Source organism: Hyaena hyaena, unplaced genomic scaffold (genome assembly GCF_003009895.1).
Source record: "Hyaena hyaena isolate Hyena2069 unplaced genomic scaffold, ASM300989v1 scaffold_105, whole genome shotgun sequence".
Lineage (NCBI taxonomy): Eukaryota > Metazoa > Chordata > Mammalia > Carnivora > Hyaenidae > Hyaena > Hyaena hyaena.
In genome coordinates, this window is record NW_024080737.1 from 1,589,078 (window position 1) to 1,616,126 (window position 27,049).

General features: G+C 35.6%; 1 protein-coding gene across 1 annotated transcript in view; it reads left to right on the forward strand.

The window, feature by feature from the left end:
- LEKR1 (leucine, glutamate and lysine rich 1) overlaps window positions 1–27,049 on the forward strand; it is a 178,865-nt gene that overhangs the window by 58,682 nt on the left and 93,134 nt on the right. The window contains exons 4-5 of the mRNA XM_039236030.1: window positions 16,525–16,644; window positions 24,967–25,142. Of these exons, the coding sequence (XP_039091961.1) occupies window positions 16,525–16,644; window positions 24,967–25,142 (296 nt within the window). The remainder of the gene's footprint in view (window positions 1–16,524; window positions 16,645–24,966; window positions 25,143–27,049) is intronic.

A 27,049-nucleotide genomic window follows, 5' to 3' on the forward strand; every position in this document is an offset into this window, starting at 1 on the left:
TTTCAGAGAAAAATATTTGAGGCAGCCAAAGGTTCATTTGGATGGGCTTTAAATGGCTTATAAAAAACATCTAAAATCCAGCTAGTGAATTTCTGGGATTAGAATGTAGAATGGCAAACTTAAGTGCCCACGGGGCAAGGCAGAAGGTAGGTATCCAAAATCAGTTAGGGAAACAGGCTCAGTGTGAACTACAGGAAACCGGAAAATGCATGCTCTTTAAAGTAGGGAATCTGGATCTCTATTCAAAATCCCTGAAATTTTAAATGGTGGTTTTCATGAAAAGCCAAGTAAAATAAAACATGTTCATGGACTGATTTGCAGCTTCAAAATTGAGCAAATAGAAGACTGCACACAGAGGAACCTGGGCAATTCATCTTACCAGCTAGGCTCTGGGTCTTGCTTATCCCTGCAGCCCTACAAAGAAATAGTATAATGATTCTCACCCAACCCTTTAACAGAGGTGTTTTTGTGACCCTTATAAACATCTGCTCTAAATTAGTTTGAGAGCATAGTGCCATTATTTGATGATCTACAAAAGTCCATTACCTTTCCTCAGACATTGCAATTAGAAAACTTTCAGTGTAAGGCTATAGAATTTGAGTTAGAAAATATTTAGTAAAACACTGATAGCAGAAAAAAATGGCCAAAAATAAAATAAGTTTCTTAACTACAAGAATATTTGGCTTTAATATTTTTATGTGATTTAACAATTTGTAGTTGGAAAATATTTCATAATTTTATTTCCTCGGAATATGGCAGGCAATAAGTTGAATTTTGAAGAAATATTCCCACATTTCTTTTTTGTATTCTCTTTGACTAGTAAAATGAAATGCATGTAATATCTTGTCAGAAAGATTCTTTGGGCATTTTTAAGTGTCACTACAGTATTAATGAAACTCTGAATGATCTTTCATTTGGAAGTAACCATAATAATTCATACCTTTTTCTGTGATTATTAATTTTTTTCATTTATTTATTTGAAAACGAGAGAGAGAGAGAGTAGAGGAGGGGCAGAGAGGGAGGGAAAGAGAGAGAGTCCCAAGCAGGCTCCAGGCTGTCAGCACATAGCCTGATGCAGAGCTTCAGGAACCGCAACATCATGAGCTGAGCTGAAGTTGGACGCTTAAGCGACTGAGCCACCCAGGCGCCCCTAAGTAGTTTGGAAAGAACTTTCCAATAAATTTTCTTTTCTTCCCTCCATTACATCTGGGCAACCTCTTCCCTCTTTTATAACCCCCTTCCTCCTCGCCAGTTTTCAACAGTATTCCTAATGTAGTCAGAGCATTCTCTAATCAGAAAGTTTTTCATACTTTCAAGGACACATAAAGAGCAGCTGGTTACTTTCCTCTCTGCCTCCTCTCATGGCCTTTTCTTTTAGCCATCTTCATCACACTGTAATGTAACTCTTCACTTTTATCCTCTCCAACAACTAACTCTGAGTCACCAGAAGACAGATACTATTCCTTTATTTCCCAGTCTTTAATGGTGCTTGCTGTGGTACATAGTGGCATGTCATACATATTTTTGAGTGATTGATTTCTATTTTTGTTTTTCCTCTCTAGTGTATTTACAGTTTTATCACAGGATTAAAAATAGTGACCTGGAGCTGTCACATAGTCTCTTTTTCTTTGATTGAACCAGATTTACTTTTGCTTCAAACCTAAAAGTGGGAAGAAGGGAAGCCTCAAATTTTAATGATTCTTTGAATATCTTACAATTCTATGCATTATTTCTAGAAGCTCACATATAGCTTCTTGAACCTTTCCAAAGAACAGATGTATAAACTGGTGTTTAAAACAACGAATTGAATGACATTTTGGGGTGCATTAGCAAATGGGCTATCATATTGTGTTTCAAATGTACTCATTTTTATTGCTTCAAACATTAATTTAGAAATTATTTGCTATTATCTATGTTTTTAACAGAAATTAAGTCTCTTATTTTTACTGTACACATTATGGAATATTTGGAAAGTAGAAAGTTGATGAAAAAGATTGCCTTTAATGTCACTTTCTTTTTTTAAAAATTTTTAATGTTTATTTTTTGGAGGGGAGAGAGAGAGTGTGTGCGTGAGTGGGGGAGAGGCAGAGAGAGAAGGAGACACAGAATCTGAAGCAGGTTCCAGGCTCTGAGCTGTCAGCACACAGCCCAACGCAGGCCTTGAACTCATGAGCCGTGAGATCATGACCTGAGCTGAAGTCAGTCACCCAACCAACTGAGCCACCCAGGCACCCCAATGTCACTTTCTGAGATAACTGATATTGGCTTTTTGAAGTCAGTCTCTTCTTTTTAAAATTTTTTTTAAAGTTTATTTATTTTGAGAGAGAGAGAAAGAGAGAAAAAACAAGAAGGGGAGGGTCAGAGAGAAGCAGAGACCGAATCCTGAGTAGGCTCTGCACCATCAGTAGAGAGCCTGACACAGGGCTTAAACTCACAAACAGTGAGATCATGACCTGAGCCAAGATAAAAAGTTGGGTATTTCACCAACTGCACCCCCAGGCACCTCCCACTCTCTTCTTTTAAAATATATTTATTTTATATGGAACCAGAAAAGACCGTGAATAGACAAAGCAATCCTGAAAAAGAAAACCAAAGCAGGAGGCATAACAATCCCAGACTTCAAGATGTATTGCAAAGGTGTAATCACCAAGACAGTATGGTACTGTCACAAAAACAGACACTCAGATCAATGGAACAGAATAGAAAACCCAGAAATGGACCCACAAACTTATGGCCAACTAATCTTTGACAAAGCAGGAAAGAATGTCCAATAGAATAAAGACAGTCTCCTCAGCAAGTGGTGCTGGGAAAGCTGGACAGTGACATGCAGAAAAACGAAACTGGACCACTTTCTTACATAATACACAAAAATAAATTTAATGGATGAAAGACCTAAACGTTAACAGGAAACCATCAAAATCCTTGAGGAGAAAGCAGGCAAAAATCTCTTTGACCTCGGCCACAGCAGCTTCTTACTCAACACATCTCCAGAGGCAAGGGAAACAAAAGAAAAAATGAACTATTGGGACCTCACTGAAATAAAAAACTTTTGCAAAATGAAGGAAATAATCCGCAAAACTAAAAGGCAGCTGACGGAATGGAAGAAGATATTTGCAAACAATATATCGGCTAAAGGGTTGGTATCCAAAATCTATAAGGAACTTATCAAATTTAACACCCAAATGGGCAAAAGACATGAATAGACACTTCTCCAAAGAAAACATCCAGATGGCCTATTGACACATGAAAAAATGCTCAACATCACTCATCATCAGAGAAATACAAATCAAAACCACAGTGAGACACCACCTCACACCTGTCAGAATGGCTAACATTAACAAATCAGGCAACAACAGATGTTGGTGAGGATGTGGAGAAAGAGGATCTCTTTTGCACTGCTGGTGGCAATGCAAACTGGTGCAGCCACTCTGGAAAACAGTGTGGAGGTTCCTGACAAAATTAAAAATAAAACTACCCTATGATCCAGAAATTGCACTACTAGGTATTTATCCAAGGGATACAGGTATGCTGTTTCAAAGGGGTGCATGCACCCCAATATTTATAGCAGCACTATCAACAACAGCCGAAACATGGAAAGAGCCCAAATGTCCATCAAAGGATGAATGGATGAAGAAGATACAGTGTGTGTGTGTGTGTGTGTGTGTGTGTGTGTGTGTGTACAATAGAGTATTACTCAGCAATAAAAAAGAATGAAATCTTACCATTTACAACTACATGGATGGAACTAGAGGGTATTATGCTAAGTGATATTAGTCAGAGAAAGACAAATATCATGACTTCACTCAAGAGGAAGCAAAAATAATATAAAAACAATGAGGACGACAAAACATATGAGACTTTAAAATATGGAGAACAAACATATGGTTGCTGGAGGGGTTTTGGGAGGGGGGATGGGCTAAACGGCTAAGGGGCATTAAGGAATCTACTTCTGAATTGTTGCAATATATGCTAACTAACTGGGATATAAATTTTAAAAAATAAATTTATTTTAGGGGCATCTGGGTGGCTCAGTTGGTTAAGCATCCGATTTTGGCTCAGGTGATGATTTTGGGGTCTGTGAATAGTCTGAGTCGCTCAGTTGGTTAAGCCCCTGGCTCAGGTCATGGTCTTGAAGTCTGTAAGTGGTCTGTGAGTTGGAGCTCCATGTCGGACTCTGTGCTGAGAGCTCAGAGCCTGGAGCCTGCTTCAGATTCTGCACCTTCCTCTCTCTCTGCCCCTCCCTCCCCCAGTCTCAAAAATAAATTAACATTAAAACAAATTTTAAATGTATTCATTTTATTACCCTAAGAAATCCAAAAATCACATTTTTAAATGTATATTTTAATGAGAAAAAAAGATTTAGAAGCTGGTTTCACAAAGTAAATTATGTTTCTCTATAAGAATGTTAACAAATGTTTTTTTTTTCTAAAGAATAGTCCTATATAGCTATTTTACTACTACAGGGTAAAAAGAATGTAAATAATGCACTTTAGCTAAAAGGGCAAACATTTACCTAAAATATCACTGAGGAGCTCCTGAACAATATGTAAGACTATACTAAATTGGGTTTCTAGAAATTATTATCCATACCATAACCACCAAGAGTAAAAACACAGAACCAAGGTCAGCTGAGCAGCCAGCCCCTACTTGGGATAGCTGATGTTCCTGTATTTGGAGAACAATGGCTTTTGTCCCTTTACTTAAGGTGCTAACACTTTTCACAGAGATCACCATTTCACTAACAGCAGTGCAGGCTTCAGAATGCAAATCATGTTCCCTGTTAACCTATTGAATGATATCTAATTTATATTCATACAAATTTTCCTGAGAATATTGCTTTTCTTCAAATTGCCTATTTATTATCGTGAGCTTATTTCACTAAATATTTTCCATTTTGTAAGGATTATTAGAAAGAGATCAGTCTTCAAACTAACCTTAGAAGTTAATTTTAAGTTTGCTGTATGATAGATCCTGAGTCATACACTATTAGGTAAGACTCTTAATTGTAACTGATTAAAATCTAGTGTGAACTAGCTTGGACAAAAAAGTGTTTAGTGGATCACAGATTTCAAGGAAAAAAATGAACCATGGGAGGTCCTATGAAGCTAGGCCTCAAGAATAACCTAACAAAGGACATGACCGCCCCTAAGATTTTCTTTTTGTCTTTCATCTTTGCTTTTTGTTGTATATTAGCTTTATTCTCTTAAGCTGCAGATTTATTTTCTCCTTTAGGAAGGAAAAGCAGTTACCCACAATGCCCGAGTTTTAGTTCTTAGATCTACTACCATCTGAGAAGGACTGCCTGCTCTTTTCTCTAGTGGCAAAGGAAAACAAATCCTAGAGAAGAGTTCTGATTGACCTTGTTTGGTGCAGGTGTTTCATCCACTGAGCCAGTGGAGTTGGGTCCTAGAACATGGAGACTTCTGTGGCAGTAGTCATATGAATGGTTGGAGCTTTCAGAGTGGGGTGGAAAAAATAATTCTTTTCATAAAAGGTTGATGATTCTACATAAAGGGAACCAGATTGGGTGGACAAAACAGTAGCTAACCATTATATGAAAAAGAGAATCATCCAGGGATTTTATATGTTTTTCCATCCTTTAGAGTTAATTAAAAGAATGTTCATCAATGCCTTCTGTGTTACCAAAATTGGGACAGAACAATTAGGGAAGCAAGAATAGAAAGTTCTTGCACTAAAGAATAAATAATGTAATTGTTAAGAGTACTTTGGGTCACCTGGGTGGCTTAGTCAGTTAAGCATCTGACTGTTGATTTTGGCTCAGGTCATGGTCTCCCGGTTTTGTGAGTTCAACCATTAGACTCTGATGAAGGTGCAAGAGACTGCTTGGGAATTCTCTCTCTCTTTGTTCCTCTCTTGCTCCCATTCTCTGTGTCTCCCTCAAAATAAACAAGAAACTTTTTAAAAAGTTAAAAAGTAATTTAAAATGGTGGTAGCAGTATTTAAAACAGTTTTTATATAAACAATGTGATTTTATTAAGAGCACTTTAAAACAATGGAAATTTCCATTTTTCTCCAAATTATCTTCCATCTAACCTTTAAGGAAATTACAGCAAAACATTTCATCTCCATTTTGTGAAAATATACATCAAACCTACAATACAGAATTAAGTGTTTGGTTATATATTAAGCATGGTTAAGATTTTTAACTAATGTTTCTGTACTACTAAAGCTTAAGAGTCTCATATTTAGTCAAAGGGAGATGTATTTAATAGTCTCTACATAGTAAAGAAACCAAACCTTTTTTATTACTGATTCAGTTTCACTGCTGGTATTCAGTCTGTTCAAATTTTCTATTCCTTCCTACTTCAGTTTTGGCAGGACATATGTTTCTAGGTACTCATCCACTAAGAAAAATGAAGGACCAAGGGGAAAATCATGGACTGAATAAAGCTCAAATGAGACTAATTAAATTAAATTAATTTAAAAATCAGTGTTCATTCAGTCCAATGCAAGGTACCATTCTCAAGTTGTTAGAAGAGGGTGGGGAGAGACAGACAGAGGAGAGAGAAGAGGGGAGGGAATGAATATGAATGTGTGATATCAAAGTCAAGACAATGGCTTACCACTGTTAGACTTTTAAGACCTCTACATGTTAGCAAGGATATATATTCCTAATCCTTACCTCAACAGGACAATTACCCTTTAGAAGGAGTCAAATATTAAGGGGTACCTTTGTTACCAATGTACTGAAACTGCATTGATAATGTAAACAATAATGACTGAGATAAAATTAACTGCCTTAGAAAAAGATATGTTTTAATAACTAAGCTAGAAATTCTGTAGGAAGATATAAATAGGTACTATAATAATTTTACAAATAAAAGAAATAGGATATCACTCAAAAGGAAATTGTTTGCATTCATAAATAATTGTTATAAATATTGCTATTGTTCTTTGCACTTGTATGCTAATGACATTTCTGATCCTGGGCATTGTCCAGTTGACATTTTTGAAGTTGCCAGACTCCTGACAATAGGTAAAGAAGTTTTCTTTCTATCTCCAGAGTTCCACAAACTGCTTATGACTTCCCTCTGCAAAACAAGAATTCTTTCAGATTTTATTGAGTCCTGAATGATTTATCTACCTATATGCTTGGGCTCCCCACTTCACATTCCCTACTTTCTTAAAAGGCAGTTTACTTTTCTGGATGCATTTAGGCAGTGGTTAATTCCAGAGGAGCAGTAAGAGAATCCACTTTTTGTAATTGGCAGTTAGTTGCATGTTAATTTCTGAAATCTGTTTCCCAAGAATTCTTGAAGTACTAAGTTGTTTTGATTGATTTCCTTGTTGCAGTCCTAATTTACCCCCTTGATAATTGAATGCCTTTGTCATGATAGGCTACAGTCCTGAAAATCCCCCACCTAATTTCTTTGGACCCTGAACTTCCACCTGTCATCTTAGATTGCTGTAGAACCAGTTTGAGGGAAAGACTAAAAATAAAGGGATCCTTAGAGCCAGGAGCATGACATAAAAGAATAGAGGTTACGGGTGGCAAAATCCCCAGTGATGTGATTAGCTTTCTTATTGTGTTTTCTGAAGTGTTTGATTATAGACTAGAGGGAAGCTAAAGGGGTGTTTTAAAGTATTTTCAATTTTAGAATTTTTTCATTATGAGTAATATTAATAGATGATCCAAATGAAAATAATTAAGAGACTATAATACCTTTCCCAAATTTGTTTTACAACTCTGTGATTCTCCCATGATTCATTTTAATCAAGTTAACTAAGAGAAAAGCTGGGAAGTAGATAAGAGTAATAACTGTGTTATTCTCATGAGTGCATTGGTAAGAGGTTTATAATACAAGTCCTCTAACTTCCAGCACAGGACTCTCTCCACTAGAACATGCAGTTAGTCTCTATTTTCAGGAACACCCTCTCACTAGACAACAACATGTCCTCATTTCAACATAGTATTCAACTTTAACGCAAAATTATTACAGAGAAAAACATGTGGTTGCACGGTACATACTTTATTGCAACAATATGTGAATTGTTTATTTCATAAAGTTGATATAATATATAAAAATGAACATTAGTTCCTTTCCAGGCATGGCATTTATAACTATATCAGTTTGATTTGAAAAAAGTGAAGTCAGCTTACATAGCCAGAACAGAGTGAAATAATGTGGCCTAACTTCTCAAGGACTATTAGAGGGCTTGAGATGCTATTTATATGTAACATTCATTTGAAGAGTGTATTCTAAGAATTAAAGTTGGAAAGTGTTTTAATGTGTATTTTTTTAATTATAAAAAAGAAAATGATTTGTAAAAAGACAAGCTTTGAATTCTTTTCTGGGTAAATGTTAATAGTTGGAGTAGGCTTTAATTAAGGAATTTTTAACACAAAAGCCATTTAATCCAGCAGTATAAGCTTAACTTTTCTTTAAGTATAGCTTAAGTTTCCTTCTAATATTTCTAGCTTTTTCCACATTTATCAATATTGATATGCTTATATACAAGTAATAAGCTGTCTAGGTGTTTAATTTTATTTTTACAAATTTTTATTGAAGTATAAGGAAAGAAGAATGCATAAATATGTACAGCTAAATTAAATTTCACAAAGTGAATTTCCCATGTAATCAGCACGCAGCTCATGAAGCAGAACATAACATCCTTCCAGAAGCTCCCTTTTCCTCTTTTACTATCACCCACCCAAAGGAATTTACTATTGTGACTTATAATACCATAGATCAATGTTGCCTTTTTTTGAACTTTTTGTAAATGGATCATATACTGGATATTCTTTTGTCTGGTTTCCTTAGTTTGTGAGATGAATCTATGTTGTTTTGGATGGCTGTTCATTCTTGTTGCTGTTGTTTTCCGTGGTCTGAATATATCATAGTGGATGGGCATTTGGGCTGTTTTCATTTCAGGGCTATTATAATCAGCGGTGGCATGAGCATTCATGTGCATGTCTTTGATGAATATATGAGCACATTTCTGTTGGGCATGTACTACTGGGTGTGGAAGTTCTGGGTCATGGCCTTATACCTATGGCCAGGTTTATAGATCCAATTATTTATTCAAAGTAGTTGTGTTAATTTGCATTCCTACTAGGCGTGTTTGAAAACTTTTACTGATTTGTAAATTACAGCTTTTCTTTTTTCTCCATAATTGGTCCTGGTATTCTTTCCATGCCAGGACATAGAGATCTACTTCATTCTTCTTTATTTTTTGTATAGTATTACATGGAAATATAGGTTGTTTAATGTTCCTATACTATTGACCATCAAGGTTGCTTCCTTTTATTTTTGCTATTAAAAATATTTTATAACCTCCAAAATTTAAAATGCACCCACATTTTTTCAAGTTTGTTTTTGAGAGAGAGAGAGAGAGACAGTGCATGAGTGGGGAAGGAGCAGAGAGAGAGGGAGACAGAATCTGAAGCAGGCTTCAGGCTCTGAGCTGTCAGCACAGAACCTGACGCAGGGCTCGAAATCACGAACCATTAGATCATGACCTGAGCTGAAGTCAGATGCTTAATCGACTGAGCCACCCAGATGTCCCTAAAATGCACCTACCTTTTAACACAATTTATACTACAGATACATTTGACATGTACAAATTACTCATTGTATATGTACATGTGCTTTTTAAATACTTTTTATTTTGAAATAATTTTAGACTTAAAGTTGCAAAAATATATAAAAAATAGTACAGAGAGTTTCCATATGCCTAGCTTCTCCTAATGTTAACACCTTACATAACTATGGACAGTTATAAAAATTAAGAAAGTAACATTGGTACAATACTATTAACTAACCTACAGACTTCATTTGATTCTATGAGTTTTTCCACTAACATCTTTTCCAATTCAGGATTCAATCTGAAATCACACATTGCATTTAGAACTCACACCGTCTTAGTCTTCTTTGGTCTGTGACAGTTTGTTAATCTTAGCCTTTCATGACCCAAGGCTTCAAAAGTAGTGTTCAGTAATTTTGTAGAGTATCCCTTAATGGGGTTTGTCTGATGTTTACTCAAAATTATGTTGGGATTATTCTCTTTTGGCAAAAATACCACAGAAGTGATGTGTCCTTCTTAGTGTACCATGAGAAAGTGTATATGATGTTACTATGTCTTCTTACAGATGATGTTTACCTCGATCACTTGGCTAAGGTGGTGTTTGCCAGGTTCCTCCATTGTAAATGTTATTCTTTTCCCCCTTGCATTTAATACATATTTTGTGGTAAATACTTCCCTTATTCCTTCTACATTTATTATTTGGAATTTCTTTGTGAGGGAAGAACTGTTCCTTCTCTTCCATTTATTTATTCCGTTATTAATGTTAGTATGGAATCATTCACTTTTATTTTTGGATTATACTCAAATACTATAGTAACTTATTTTCTTTCTCAGCTGTTACAGTTTTGGCTATTCGGAGTTGTCAGGGCACCTGTGCCCTTTCAGCATGTCCTATCTTCTTTGAGCTCTTCCTTACTTTCTTACACCACAAAATATTCTAGACTCACCTTAGATTTTACCTGCCTCACCCCTGGAATCAACCAGTTCTCTAAGATGCTTTGGTTTCTTGGAGAATAGTATTTAGAAACCGAGATGTATGAATTGAGTGTGCTCATTGCTACTGGGATGCCCTTACTTCTGAGAATAGATTGTCTTTTGTCATTTATACATTTCTCTTAGATCATGACATTCAGAATATTCATTTATTGTTTTTTTAAATAAATGCATTATCATTTGTTTGTAAGTAGTTTATAATTTTTATTTTTATTTCCTTTTTGACCCAAAGCTCATTAGGTATATGTTTAAGTTTCCATGTATTTAGATCTTTTAGTGGACTTTTTGTTGTAAATATTTCATGTAATTTCATGTAATCTTACTATAGACAATGTGGGTATGTGATTTTCTTTTTAAGAACATATTAAAATTTTGCAATCCCTATCAAAATATTACCAGCATTCTTCACAGAGCTAGGACAAACAATCCTAAAATTTGTACGGAATGAGAAAAGACCCCAAATAGCCAAAGCAATCTTGAAAAAGAAAACCAAAGCAGGAGGCATAACAATCCCAGACTTCAAGATATATTACAAAGCTGTAATCATCAAGACAGCATGGTACTGGCACAAAAGCAGACTTAGATCAATGGAAGAGAATAGAGAACCCAGAAACGGAACCACAAACTTATGGCCAACTAATCTTTGACAAAGCAGGAAAGAATATCCAATGGAATAAAGACAGTCTCTTCAGTAAATGGTGTTAGGAAAACTGGACAATGACATACAGAAGAATGAACCTGGACCACTTTCTTACAACATATACAAAAATAAACTCAGAATAGATGAAAGACCTAAACATAAGACAGGAAGCCATCAAAATCCTTGAGGAGAAAACAGGCAAAAACTTCTTTGACCTCAGCCATGGCAACTTCTTACTCAACACATCTCCAGAGGCAAAGGAAACAAAAGCAAAAATGAACTGTTGGGATCACATAAAAAAATGCTGAACATCACTCATCATCAGGGAAATAGAAATCAAAACCACAATGAGGGGCCCCTGGGTGGCTTAGTCGGTTATGCGTCTGACTTTCGCTTAGGTCATGATCTTGCGGTTCGTGGGTTCGGGCCCCGCGTCGGGCTCTGTGCTGACTGTCAGCTCAGAGCCTGGAGCCTGTTTCAGTCTGTGACTCCCTCTCTCTCTCTGACCCTCCCCTGCTCACGCTGTCTCTCTCTCTCTCTCCTAGAAATAAATAAAAACCTTAAAAAAAAATTTAAAAACCACAATGAGATACCACCTCACACTAGTCAGAATGGATAAAATTAATTACGTAGGCAATGACAGATGTTGGTGAGGATGCAGAGAAAGGGGAGAAATCCTCTGTATTGCTGGTGGGAATGCAAATTGGTGCAGCCACTCTCGAAAACAGTATGGAGGTTCCTCAAAAAATTAAAAATAGAACCACCCTATGACCCAGCAATTGCACTACTAGATATTTATCTAAAGGAGACAAAAATGCTGACTTGAAAAGGCACATGCACCCCAATGTTTACAGCAGTGCTATCAACAATAGCCAAAGTATGGAAAAAGTCCAAATGTCCATCGACATATGACTGGTTAAAGATGTGGTATATATACCCAATGGAGTCTTAGTTGGCAATTAAAAAGAATGAAATCTTGCCATTTCCAACAATGTGGATGAAACTAGAGGGTATTATGCTAAGTGAGAGAAAGGTAAATATCATATGATTTCATGCATATGTGGAATTTAAGATATAAAACAGATGAACATAGGGGAAGGGAAGCAAAACTAATATAAAAGCAAGGAGGGGGACAAAACAGAAGAGACTCTTAAATATAGAGACAAACTAAGGGTTGCTGAAGGGGTTTTTGTTGGGAGATGGCTAAATTTGGCAAGGGGCATTAAGGAGGACAGTTGTTGGGATGAGCACTGGGTGTTATATGTAATGGATGAATCACTGGATTCTACTCCTGAAATCATTTTAGTACTATATCCTAACAAACTTGGATGTAAATTTAAAAATAAAAAATAAAAATAAAAATGAAAAAAATAATATATTAAAATTTCAATTGTGGCTGATTACATGGTCAGTTTTTGTGATTATCCCACATATTTGGAAGAATGATTATTTGATATATCTTTTAATTATATCCATACATCAAGTTTATTAATTACATTAATCAAATCCTCTATATCTTTACTATTTTTCATGTCATTCTGACACACATTTGTGTGAGAAATGTGTTAATACCTCCCATTATTATTAGTTATTTGTTCTCATTGGATTTTTAGTGAATATTTCTTTGTTTGGAGTATGTAAAAGTTCATGATTACTATTTTTCTTGGTGGATTAGATTTTCATCAAAACTAAAGGTTGTTATATTTATTGTATTGCTTGTTATTAATGTTAATATATCTTTTGTCATTTTTAAAGCATCTGGTATATAATTTTCTACATTTATGTTAACTTTTTTTTTTTAGTTGTGACTCCTGAAAACAACATTTGGCTAATTTTTTTCTCTCAGTATGCCAAGAGAAATACTTGTCAGGGTACAAAGTGAGGCTGAAAATAGGAGAATTTATTAAAAATATTTTAAAAGTGCATTTAGGCTTTCAGAACCTCTCTCCCACTCTACCTCCCCAAAGACTTTTAATTACCCTGTCCTGACTCTGGCAGATGGCGTAGGTATTATCAAAATAGCTAATTCCCCATGTGATCTCCCCACAGTTGAAGCCTATCATTTAACAATTCCTGCACACACCACAGAAGCTTAAGACAGCATTTCACTGCCTCATTTGTTAGTTTTTTTTACTAAGTGAAAATGGTATAATATCCTTTAACACAGATTCAAAAATTAACACAATTTTGTCATATGTGTTTCATCTGTCCCATATTTTTTGTTTGTTGAAGTAATTTAAGGAAAATCCAAGACAGCATGTTATTTTCACCCCTATTTACTTCAGAGTGATGTGCCATTTTCTTAAATAACAACAGTATTATTATCCCCAAATTAGCAATAGTTCCTCAGTATTTTTTAATTTCCATTTCATTATCAAATTTCCTCAATATTAAAAAAATTATAGTTTATGTGTTTGAATCTGGTTCTACACGAGCTCCACATGTCACATTTGATCATCACTTTTGTTGCTTCTCTTTTATCTAGAAAAGTCACTCCCTCTTTTCTTCCTTCATCTTTATTAATTTCTAGAAATGGGACCAATTGTCCTCATTTGTAAATATGAATAGACAACAGAGGATCTCCAAACTGGTAAGGGAGGCTTCAAATGTGAAAGACAAGAAGCAAAACAAAGAATTAAAAAGCCAGAGGATACAGAAGCAATGCAGTAAGCTGAAGGAAACCTTAACACACACCATAGCTGGGGCTACTGGATGGCTTAGTTGGTTAATCATCTGACTTTGGCTCAGGTCATGATCTCATGTTTTGTGAGTTCGAGCCCTGCATTGGGCTCTGTGCTGACAGCTCAGAGCCTGAAGCCTGGTTCAGATCTGTGTCTCCTTCTCTCTCTCTTCCCTTCACCTGCTCACACTCTGTCTCTCTCTTTCTCAAAAATAAAGAAAAAAAGAAAAGAAAATATACTATAATTGATATTATCAAAAAATCAGAGAAGAAATTATGTCCATGAAACAAGAACAAGAAAGAATTCTTATAGAATTTTGAAGAATAAGAAAGAATTCTAGGTAATTAACATATAACAGAAATTAAAATTTTTATAGGCAGGATGGAAGATAATGAAACTAAAATAAAATGTCCAAAGTAGTAAGATGCCCTAAAATATAAGAAAATTAGAAGATCTCTTCAGAAGTTCCCACATCTAAATAGAAAGATATTCTAGAAAAAAACCCATAGAAGATGGAGGGGAAAGAATCATTTTCCCTAGGGTAAAATTCCTGGAACTTAGGAACATCAATTTCTGAAGCAAATACTCAAGTGCCCAGCACAGAGAATGACAAAAGACTGACACAATGTATTGTGATGAAATTTAAGAATACTAAGTGAAAAGAGAAAAATTTTAAAGCTTCTGAACCAGGGCAAGGGCAGAATAAGGAGAACCTACCATGTATCATACAAAGAAGTAGGAATTAGACTGGCACTGGACTTTTAGAAACAGCACCAGAAGTTAGGAAACAGAAGAAAAGTGCCCTAATTTTTTTATTGAAAAATATTTTTCTCATCTATGATTCTATATTTAGCTAAACTGTCCAGTCTGAGATATAATAAAGACATGTACACATATTCAGGTTCTTAAATTTACCTCTCATGCACACGTATACACACACACACACACACACACACACATACACAAAACTCCTAGAGGATTTATTCCACCAAAAGGAGAACACCAAGAAGGAGGAAGACTTTAGAGCCAGGATACAGAGGATATGACATGAAACAAAGCTGAGGACAGTTCCTGAAATAAGAAAGGCAAGTCACAGGATGACAGTTGTTTAGTCAAACTGGAATATACCCAGACAAGAGCAGGGGAATAGAGAGCTGTGGGAAGGATGTTTCCTGGAAAAAAAATGATCTGGAAGAGTTTTCTGCTGTGTCTAAAGATATTGAGAAAGAAGAATTAGACCTCTGTCAGATTTGGAAGATGTACCAATGATAGGTACACAGAAAACTAAGAAGAAAAGGAGACGGTTTTTCAATCCAGGGACAATGAAAAGTTGTACAAGAAAAGAAGTGTGATCGTAACATAACATATGGTTCACTAGTGACGAATAATGTAAATACTGAATAAAAAGATTGATTAACCTGGGAGGGTAAGATGAGGAGGGTAATGTGTTTGTATTTTTGTGTAAGAGTATAGCTATGTGTAGGAAGGTCAGTTCTTACCAGGATTGTGATAGAGACTGCCAGCTAAATACTCTAACATCATTCTTCCTTCTTACTTAGTAATAGAACTGTGGATATACCTGGGAGCTACTCTTGCCAGTTAAAAGAGTATATTTCCCAGCTTTACTTGCAGTAGGTCTAAGTTAAGCAGAAGTAGTTAGTGGTACTTATAGGAAGTTTCCTTAAAAGAGATAGAGTGAGCCATTATTCTCATGTTGCTAGCCTGGAATGGGAAAAGAATTGTTGGAGTTTCTGCCATTATCATAGCCAATGAAAATAAAAGACATACCAAAGATACTAGACCAGAGAGTTGAAAGTGTCCTGGAACCCTGATGACTCTATAAAGCTATTGTATCTATCTATAATATCTATACTGAAATATTAAGGAATAACAATATAAGCATGTTATTTAGTAATATAGAAATACTAGGGGCGCATGGGTGACTTAGTCAGTTAAGCGTCCGATTTCGGCTCAGGTCATGATCTCATGGTCCATGGGTTCGAGCCCCACATCAGGCTCTGTGCTGACTGCCAGCTCAGAGCCTGGAGCCTGCTTCGGATTCTGTATCTCCCTCTCTCTCTGACCCTCCCCTGCTCACACTGTCTCTCTCTCTCTCTCTCTCTCTCAGAAATAAATAAAAACATTAAAAACTTTAAAAAAAAAAGAAAGAGAGAAATACTAGAGGAATCAGGAAAGACATTGAAAGTTGTTTTGGACAGTGGGAGTTGAAGTAAAAGAAAATGATTACTATTTTTTCTTGTAACTCTTTTAGTAATATTTGGCATTTGAAATTATATACATATATTACTTTAATAAAAATTAAATGGATATTTGTTTAGTTACATTTTAATTACTAATTCAAGTAAAAAAACACATTTATTATACAAATTTGAACAATACAAAAGATACAGAGAAAAAGTGATACCTTCTCCCTTCAGTGTTCTTTGCCTTTCCCCAGCTCATCAGTTCCAGTCTCCTCCCCAGTGAAAAGGATGTTTGATTTATGTCTCCCCATACTTTTCTGTACATTCATTTAGCATATATAAAGATATATAGTTTTTTAGAATTGACTTTTATTAAAAGTGTATTTAAATTTTAATTTAATAAAGTTCTCGTGAAGGAATATTTAAATTTGTAATGGATGTTGTTTGTTTATATTTTTAGAATTCAGGATGTAAACATACAGTTAAAAAGTCAACAAGGTGAATTTCAGAGAGTACAGAAAGAATTGAGTCATTTGCTACATGAATTAAAAATTAAACAGAGACAATCACAAGCATTCAGGTAAGATTATCTTTAAAGAATTGAAAATCATAAACATTGAAAAAGTACATTTAATACTAACTATATAAACATTCAAATATGTTTTAGTAATATAGTTTCTATATTCAGTGTGGTTGAAAAAAATGGAAACAACTTAACTTGTTTTCTTTTATAACCATTATTTCAACTAAATAGTTTTACCAATAACATTTAAATCAGGCAGACACCTTGCTTTTATTTTGCAGTAACATTTAGAATGAAAGAATGGTAACTAATTCATTTTTCTCTTGATCAGTATTTCTTGGTGTATTTGATTCCCTGACTGATAGTCCAGTGATACAAAAAGTAATAGAATAGGGTACCTTTCTAAATTATAGGAATAGACCTCCTAAATCTAGAAATCTCCAACATAAATGGTGTTAATTCTGCTTTTATATCATCATTGGAGGCTTTATAATACCTAAAAGTAAAATCCCAATGTTCTAAAGAAACTAGGAAGTTCTTTTTTTTTAAATAAAATTGGAATTGAATTTATTAAGAATATCAGAAAAACATAATTCTTTTCAAAATTGAGTAACTTCGCTCTTAGAAAAGGGGAATAAGTTAAATGAGCATTACAAATAGACATAGATTCTGGGTGACTAAAAAAATATATTGGATGAATATTTTGAATGTTAGATTTTTTCTTTTCTTTTTTCCCAATCCACTAGTTGTTGCCAGAAACATTGTTTTGTTAAAAATATTGCCTGGGCTGAGGTGACTGGGTGGCTCACTCAGATAAGTGTCCAACTCTTGATTTTGGCTCAGGTCATAATCTCATGGTTCATGAGATCCAGCCCTGTGTTGGGCTCTATGCTGACAACACAGAGCCTGCTTGGGATTCCCACTCTCCTCCTCTCTCTGTGCATCTCTCTCTCTCTCTCTCTCTCTCTCAAAAAGAAACAAATAAACTTAAAAGAAATTGCCTGGGCTAATAATTTTTTAATATACTATCTGGTGATCACCAAAGGTGGTTGGCCAACTACCTTTTGTATATGCCTTGCAGATAAGTGATGCTCAATTAATAATTTTTAAATGAATGAAGAGGTCTGCTTGTAAAGCAGATGATCATTTTTGTCATCAGAAATCTTCTCTGCCCTTTCCTAGAAATCTGGTATTGAAACAGCATGTGATTCCAGTTCTCCACTTTGGTCAGCCCCACCAGTGTTCTTCTAGTAGCTTTGCCTCACGTCTGCTAAAGAAGTCCCATTTGTTTCATCCATTAATGTCATCATGGATGGTAGGATTGATTAAATTTTAAGATTAGACCAGGACCAGGGGCGCCTGGGTGGCTCAGTCAGTTAGGTGTCTGACTGTGGCCCAGGTCATGATCTTGCAGCCCATAGATTTGATCCCTATTTCGGGCTCTGTGCTGATACCTCAGAGCCTGGAGCCTGCTTTGGATTGTGTCTCCCTCTCGCTCTGCTCCTCCCTGGCTCATGCTATGTCTCTATCTTTCAAGACTAAATAAACATTTTTTTAAAAAAGTTACACTGTGGGGTGCCTGAGTGGCTTAATTAAGTGTCTGACTTCAGCTCAGTTCATGATCTCGCGGCCTATGAGTTTAGGCCCCACATCAGGCTCTGTGCTGACAGGTTGGAGCCTGGAGTCTGCTTCGGATTCTGTGTCCCCCTCTCTCTCTGCCCCTCCCCTGCTTGTGCTCTGTCTGTCTCTGAAAAATAAATAAACATTAAAAAAAATTTTTTTTAAGTTAGACCAGGACTAGGTTGAATAATTAATGCTACTTTAGGATATTATGGACTGATATGGTCAGTTTTCACTATTCACATTTTGCATGTGATTTGTAGCATTTTAAAGTCTTGAAAAAACTGAGGAATATTTGTAATTTTTATTGTGTTCTAACTTTGTCATCATTATCAGTTATACTTTTAAGTGTTTTTTAAAAAATAATCAAGAGCTAAAATCAAGAGTTGGATGCTTAACCAACTGAACCACCCAGGTGCCCCACACATTTCTCGCTTTAAATCAAAAGGTAAACATGATTAAACCTAGTGAGGAAGGAATGTTAAAAGCCAAGATATGGAAAAAGCTAGGCCTCTTATATGAGTTAGCCAAGTTGTGAATGCAAAAAGAAGTTCTTGAAGGAAAGGAAAAGTGCTACTCGAGTGAGCACATGAGTACTAAGAAAGCAAAACAGTCTTATTGCTGATAAGGACAAAGTTTTCGTGGTCTGGATAGAAGATCAGAGCAGCCACAACAGTCCCTTAAGCCAAAGCCTAATCCAGAGCAAGGCCCTAACTCTTCAATTCTGTCTATGAAGTGAAAGAGGTAAGAAAAATGTGGAAGAAAAGTTTGAAGTTGGCAGAGGTCGATTCATGAGGTTTAAGGAAAGAAGCCATCTTTATAACATAAAAGTGCAAGATGAGACAAGATGAAACAGCAAGTGCTGATGTAGAAGGTATGTAGCAAGCTGGCAAAAGATCTAGTTAAGAAAAGTAATGAAGGTGACTACACTAAACAACAGATTTTTAATAAAAATGAAATAGCCTTCTATTAGGAAAAAAATTCACTTGGGACTTTCATATCTAGAGAGGGGAAGTCAATGCCTGGTTTTAAAGCTTCGGAGGACAGGCTGACTCTCTTGTTAGGGACCAGTGCAGCTGGTGATTTTATGTTGAAACCAATGCTCATTTATAATTTTGAAAATTCAAGAGCTCTTAATAATTATGCTAAATCTACTCTGCCTACACTCTAGAAATGGAACACCAAAACCTAAATGGTAGCAAATCTGTTTACAATATGGTTTACTAAGTATTTTAAGCCTATTGTTGATGCTTACTGATCAGAAAAAAATATTCCTTTCAAAATATAACTGCTCATTGACAATGCACCTGGTCACCCAAGAGCTCTAATGGAGATATACAATTAGATTAATATTATTTTCATGCCATCCATTCTGCAGCCCATAGATCAAGGAGTGATTTTAACTTTCAAGTCTTATTATTTGAGAAATACATTTTATAAGGCTATAGCTGCCCTAGATAGTGATTGCTCTGATGGATTTGGGCCAAGTAAACTGGAAACTTTCTGGGAAAAACTTACCATTCTAGATGTCATTAAGAACATTTGTGATTCATGGGAAGGGGTCAGAATATCAACATAAACAGGAGTTTGCAAGATGTTGATTCCAACCTTCATGGATGACTTAGAAGAGTTCAGGATTTCAGTGGAGGAAGTAACTGGTGTGGTGACAATAGCAAGAGAACTAGAATTAAAGGTAGAGCCTGAAGACATGACTGAATGGCTGCAATTTCATGATAAAATTTTGGTAGGTGAGGAGTTGTTTATTTTGGGTAAGCAAAGAAACTGATTTCTTGGGATGGAATCTACTCTTGGTGAAGATGCTAGGAAGATTGTTGAAATGACAAAAGGTTTAGAATATTATATAAACTTAGTTGATAAAGCTTAAAGTTGATAAGCAAAGAAACTGATTTCTTGGGATGGAATCTCCTCCTGGTGAAGATGCTAGGATGATTGTTGAAAGGACAAAAGATTGAGAGTATTACATAAACTTGGTTGACAAAGCAGTAATAGGGTTGGAGAGGATTGACTCAAATTTTGAAAGAAGTTCTGTGGGTAAAATGCTCTCAAACAATATTGCATGCTACAGAGAAATCATTTGTGAAAGGAAAGTCAATCGGCATGGCAAACTTCATTCCTGTCTTATTTTAGGACATTGCCACAGTCATCCCAAACTTCAGCAACCACCACCTGGTCACTGGCCATCAACATCACTGGAGGCAACACCCTCCACCAGCAAAAAGACTGTGACTCACTAAAAATGCATATTTTAGCAATATTTTAAAAATGTTTATTATTTTGAGAGAGAAAGAGAGAGTATGAGTTGGGGAGGGGCAGAGAAAGAGGGAGGCACAGAATCCCAAGTAGGCTGCAGGCTCTGAGCTACCAGCAAAGAGCCTGACACCAGGCTCAAACTCATGGACTGCGAGATCATGACCTGAGCCAAAGTCGGATGCTGCTCAACCGACTGAGCCACCCAGGTGCCTCTAAAGTATTTTTTAAGTAAGATATGTACATTGCTTTTGAAGAGATAATACTTTGTATAATTAATAGACTACAGTGTAGTGTAAACATAAACTTTTATATGCACTAAGAAACCAAACAGTTCATTTGACTCATTTTATTGTGAAGTTAGCTTTATTGTGAAGTTAGCTTTACTGTGATGGTCTGGAACCAAACCTGCAATGTCTCCAAATTATGCCTATGTAAGTCTTGCACTCTTTTTATAAGTTACTTCTAAGTATTTTATTCTTTTTGATGTTGTTACAAGTGTGATCATTTTCTTAATTTTATTTTTGGGATTAGTCATTGCTGGTATACAGACATAAAACAGATTTTTGCATATGGATCACACATCCCATGACCTTGATGAACCTGTTTATTTGTTCTAGTATTTGGTACGTGTGTCCTTTAGGATTTTCTACATAGAAGATGTTTCTGCCTAGAGGAGTTTAACCAGCACTCCAACTCCTTTTGCCCCTACTTATTTAGTTGTAATTACCCTTACAACTCTCAGTCTTTATACTTACAGATTGTTAAACACCGAGCCTTCAATTCCTCCAATGCTATTCTAAATTCTCACTATTCTGCTTAGACTCCATACTACTCATCTCTCAGCGGCTATGTGTCTTGCTTCATATTTCACAAAGGAAATTAAGGTTATATAAACATAGATTTACTGTGAATGAAATGATGCTAAAGTTTCAGAACACTTCATTCAGGAGCCCCTTCCAGGTTCTCAGAGCACCCTTAGCAGAAGTAAGGCAGTTTAAATGTAATTGGTTAAAATTCTTTCTTTTTCCACTCTTCCCCTTTCTTTAATGTTTGTTTATTTTTGAGACAGAGAGAGACAGAGAAAGACAGAGACAGAGACAGAGTATGCACAAGGGAGGGGAAGAGAGAGAGGGAGATGCAAAATCTGAAGCAGGCTCCAGGCTCTGAGCCACCAGGGCAGTGCCAGATGAGGGGCTTGAACCCACAAACCACGAGACCATGACCTGAGCTGAAGTTGGATGCTTAACGCATTGAGCCATCCAGGTGCTGGTTTCCCCTTTCTTAAACTTCTGATGTTGATATTGCCATTGGAGTAGTCACAAGCATTTGTGGAATCTGAGTAAGGGAAAATTGAGTTGGAAATACACATTATAACTGCCATTTGGGAAGACATTTTAGAATGCTTCAATATTACAAGTAAAGCATCACAAACTAAAAATTTGAATGTGTATGAATTTTTAAAAATTAATGGAATAAAAACAATAAAGATCAATTTAAGCAATATAAACTATTTTAGCATAAAAAATTATAACTCTTTTTTTCCAATTATATTACAAGTGAATTCCTTAAGAGAAAGATATATTTTCAAGAAAAGCTCTTGGATTATTTCATAATCCATTCAATGAAGTAGAGTAATTATTTAAATACATTGGAGAAAGATTTAAGTGTCTTGCTAATTTACAAAAACTACTAACATCACTGAATACAACATAAAAATCACACCACTTCAAGGACATCTAAGATAAACTGGTTTATGAGTTTCATCATTTCAAAGATAATTTAAGCCTAGTCATTTTCCAAGGAAACTTAAAATGCTCCAAATCTTATAATCATATAAAAAAACCTTGATATGTTTTTTTTTCCAAATTGGACAATGTGTAATATTTAGACAATGTTATCAATTATAAACCATAAAGCTGAAAGAATATTTTGAGACTACCAATAATAAAAAACTAATGGCCATGTTAGATGAAAGGACATATACTTTTTATATTCTCTCCATATAATGCATTATTTTAAAATGGTTCTTATATTAAGAAGTGGTTGAAGAACATGTAAACAAAAATTGTAAGCAAAAAGAATGTTGTAGAGCTGTTATTATTAGCAAGTTATATTATTTTCCTGTGTTTTGTGATATTGGTGGAATTTATCAACTTTAAAATTTTTATTTGTAATGATTTTTCTCATTCTATAGATAATCACATACTTATAAACCTAATTTTGTAGGTATCATTTTTGTTTTTATTTTTTCAAGAAAGTCTTCCTCCCACTTACCACTTATCATATAAGATTTAGTCCCCATAAAACATGGATCTGCTGTGAGCTAAAAAGCTTGAATTTACTGTTTCCTGCCTTTCTCCTTAGAGAAGCACCTGAATCCACACCCAGTGCTTTTCCTGTTAAGTATCCTTCTATATCCTGACTCCCTCATATATGGCTTAGTCCCAGCAGCTACTTTACACCAAACCATTAGCCCCTTGACCTTGACTTAGTTCATAGCTCTGATCTCCCTGTCTTACCACCAGTTTCTGGTTCCACATTCAGACTTCTCATCCTCACTGTTGGCTCCTTTGATTTAGTGATCTATTTGGACTCTTTCTCTCCTTTCTGAAGTTAGCATCTCTCTTAGCTCCCAGCTCTATACGCTGTTTGAGGCATCCCCTGTGGCTTCTGGTCACTCGGGTAGACATTAGTTACCACATAGGGTGTCATCACCCTTTTTCCTGGCAAAAAGGCTAATCTTTCAGCCTCTGCCCTATATCTATCCTTTCTAGGACTTTCCATGAGAAGTTGACTATATCTCTTGTCTATGTTTTTAGCCTCTGACTATGCTCATATTGTTGCTTAGCTGTGTGCACATTTAGGTGTCTCCTTTACCAACAAACCATTCTACTATTCATTTTCCTCTTCCTCTCCTTCCTATTTACATCAGGGTTCTTGACTGCTAGTATCACTTCTGCTTTACTACTCTGTCCTTTTCTACCTAATGCCTCTCTCTCAGATCTTCAGAGGCCTTCTTAATACCAGGTATTAAGGTATTAATACCTGTTCAACCTTTATCTGAGGCCTTAAATACTGACCGTTATTTTTTTTAATTTTCTTATTTCCTGGATTTCTGATATTATTATTTTGGCTTTTCTTCTCTTTTGCTTCTTGGTCTTTTTTTTATTTTTTTTTAATTTTTTACAAATAGTTTATTGTCAAGTTGGTTTCCATATAACACCCAGTGCTCATCTCCACAAGTGTCCTCCTCCATGCCCATCTCCTCCCACCCCCCCCCCACACCCATCAGTCCTCAGTTTGTTCTCAGCATTCAAGAGTCTCTCATGGTTTGCCTCTCTCCCTCCCCCCACTATTTCCCCCCTTCTTCTCCCCCATGGTCCTCCGTTAAGTTCCTCCTAATCCTCCTATATGTGCAAACATATGGTATTCGTCCTTCTCTGCCTGACTTATTTTGCTCAGCATAACACCCTCAAGGTCCATCCATGTTGCTACACATGGCCAGATTTCATTCTTTCTCATATCAGATAAAGGGTTAATATCCAAAATCTATAAGGAACTCACCAGGCTCCTTGGTCTTTTTTGAGGGATTCTTTTCTGTTGTAGTCCCATAAATGTTAGTGTTATCCAGTGTTTTATCCTCAGCACTTCTCACTTCTTCAGTCCTCCAACTGGGTGATCTATTATTTTTATCCATTCATTTATTCATCAACATTTAAGCATATACTATGTAGTAGGTACTATGCTAGGTGTTTGGGAAACTGTGATGAATAAGACAGATATAGTCTCTGCATCATAGATCTAGTCTATTCAATAAAATAAATATTAACCAAACAATTACGCTTTCATGGCTTCAGTCTGTCTGTCTGTCTTTCTTTCACTGATAACTCCTATGCCTACATTGTGTCTGATTACTAGGTAAATTATAGCCAGGACATCTGAAGTAATAAAATCACTGAGATTGCAAAAAAATCTGTGATTACTTTGAACTGTGGCACTTGATGAAACAAAAGTCATTCACTTTAAAAGGTATTCTTTATTATTACCCCAGTTTTACACTGCTTGGAGAACCATGGTATGTAGCAAGACTATTGTCTAAGAATCTGAGATTTTCATTTTGGTTCTGTGATTCAGTCAATGTGACCTAATTTTCTTCACTGTTTACTGTTGAGTGAATTTAAAAGATTAGTGGAATAAATGTGTATGAAAAAGTTAGCTCTATGTCTTTACAGTAAAAATAATAACATAATGGAAATGAGTTGGGCTGACCGTATATTTCAGTCTTCCTGGGGTATACCTACTTTATATCTGTCATCTCAGCAAAATACAAATATCACCTCATTTTACTTTCAAAATTATCTCCATTTAGACAGTAGATTGTATGGTCATTCTCAAACCATCTTTTAAAGAAAACCATTTTTTTCAAAGAAATAATTGTTATTATGCTTGCTACTTTTAAAAATCCTAATTTTTAAAACTATTTTACAGTCAAAGATTGGTGGAGTACAAATATTTCTGGAATAAGACTCTTTCATTACTTACTTTTACTAAAAGGGAGCTAACCAGTATTAAAAATGAAGTATATGATAATTTTCAAAACTGGACTTCACTGAAAGGAGAAGTTTTTCTACAGATTAAATCCATAAGTGAAACAGCCTTGACAGGTTTGTTATGTATATTATGTATATTTCTTTTTGGTCTATGGTACATACAAGTAATGAAATAATATTTTATATGATGGCACTTATGACTAACTTTTAAAATTGTTTGTTGGTAAGCTAGCTGGCCATTATGACTTATTTGAACCCTGAAATTCAATAATTATAGGCTGATCTAAAATAAACCATGATACAACTATCTTGAACTATGACTGAAAGTCTGTTTATTACTGTTAAGTGTGCGAATTTGAGTTTTTAAAAAAAATTTTTTTTAACGTTTTATTTATTTCTAGGAGAGAGAGAGAGAGACAGCATGAGCAGGGGAGGGTCAGAGAGAGAGGGAGTCACAGACCGAAACAGGCTCCAGGCTCTGAGCTGACAGTCAGCACAGAGCCAGACGCGGGGCCCGAACCCACGAACCGCGAGATCATGACCCAAGCGAAAGTTGGACGCCCAACCGACCAAGCCACCCAGGCGCCCCCAATTTGACTTTTTAAACATTTTTTCCAGTTAATGACTGAGTATCTCATGTTAGATCAGCCTTCCACAGTTAACTGATAAATCTGGGCAAAGTAACTACCTAAAAACACCTGGAGAGTGACCAAAATCAAGCACATAACAGAGGGAATGTCCAAAAATTAAAAGAAGGCATATTACTAAGTGAAAGAAGCCAGACTGAAAAGGTTACATACTATATGATTCCAATTAAATGACATTCTGAAAAGGGCAAAACTATGGATATAGTAAAAAAAAAAAAAAAAAAAAAAATCTGTTTGCCAAGGTGGGATGGAAGGATGAATAGGTTGAGCATGAAGGATTTTTAGGGCAATGAAAATACTTTGTATGATACTAGAATGGTAGATAGTTGTCATTAGACATTTGTCAAAACTCAGAATGTAAACACCAAGAGTGAATCCTGTCATAAACTAAGAATTTGGGGGTGTTTGTGATGTGTTAGTATAGGTTTATTGATTTTATTTTATTTTTTTATATGCACCCCTGTTTATTGCAGCATTTATAATAGCGAAGGCATGGAAACAGCCCAAGTATCCATTCATAAGTGAATAGGGAAGATGTATATATCATACCATCCAGGCACCCAAAAAAGATCTCTTATTATTTTCTTATTGATGTCTCACTCTGGTGCAGAATGTTGATGATGAGAGAGACTATGCATGTATGGAGGCAAAAGTTATATGGGAATTCTCTGTACTTCCTGCTTAATTTTCCTATGAACCTAAAACTGATACTTCTTAAAGGCTTTTATTTTTTAAGCAAAGAAGAGAATGGGCTGGATGAATTTCCTGGAGTCTTTTTGTTTTTATTTTTGTTTGTTAATGCTAAGGAGATGAAGACAGAGCGTAGTGTGTTTTGTGTAGAAAAGCTAAAATTCTGATAGAAATCCATAGTCTTTTTGGCTTGAAGACTGAGGACATAGATCAAGGCAGCCTCTGAGAAATAAGAGGATATCCCAGAAAAGAGATAATGAGAGAGGGAGAGCTCAGAGTCTGCATACAAGCTTTTTCCAAATCTCTGGCCTACTTCTAAAATGTATATGCATAGGGAAGACTTTAAATAGCCCAAAGGCCAAAATAACTGATATTTTAGCTGTCACTTACCGAAGGGTAGACATATTTTACAGTTTGAATTCAGACAAGTTAACTGTTTGTTAAAATAAAACAATAACAAAAATCACTACTGTTTCAAGGAATATAAGAGAATTCAGGGTCTCCATAGCATAATATCCCCAATGTTCAAGATACAACCCCCAATTTCTTGAACCAAGAAGAAACAGGAAAGTATAGATCATACTCAGGAGAATAGACAGCAGAGACCAATGCTGAATTGATCCAGATGATATAATTAACTAACCAGGATTTCAAATTAGCTGCTAACTATGTTCAATGACAGAA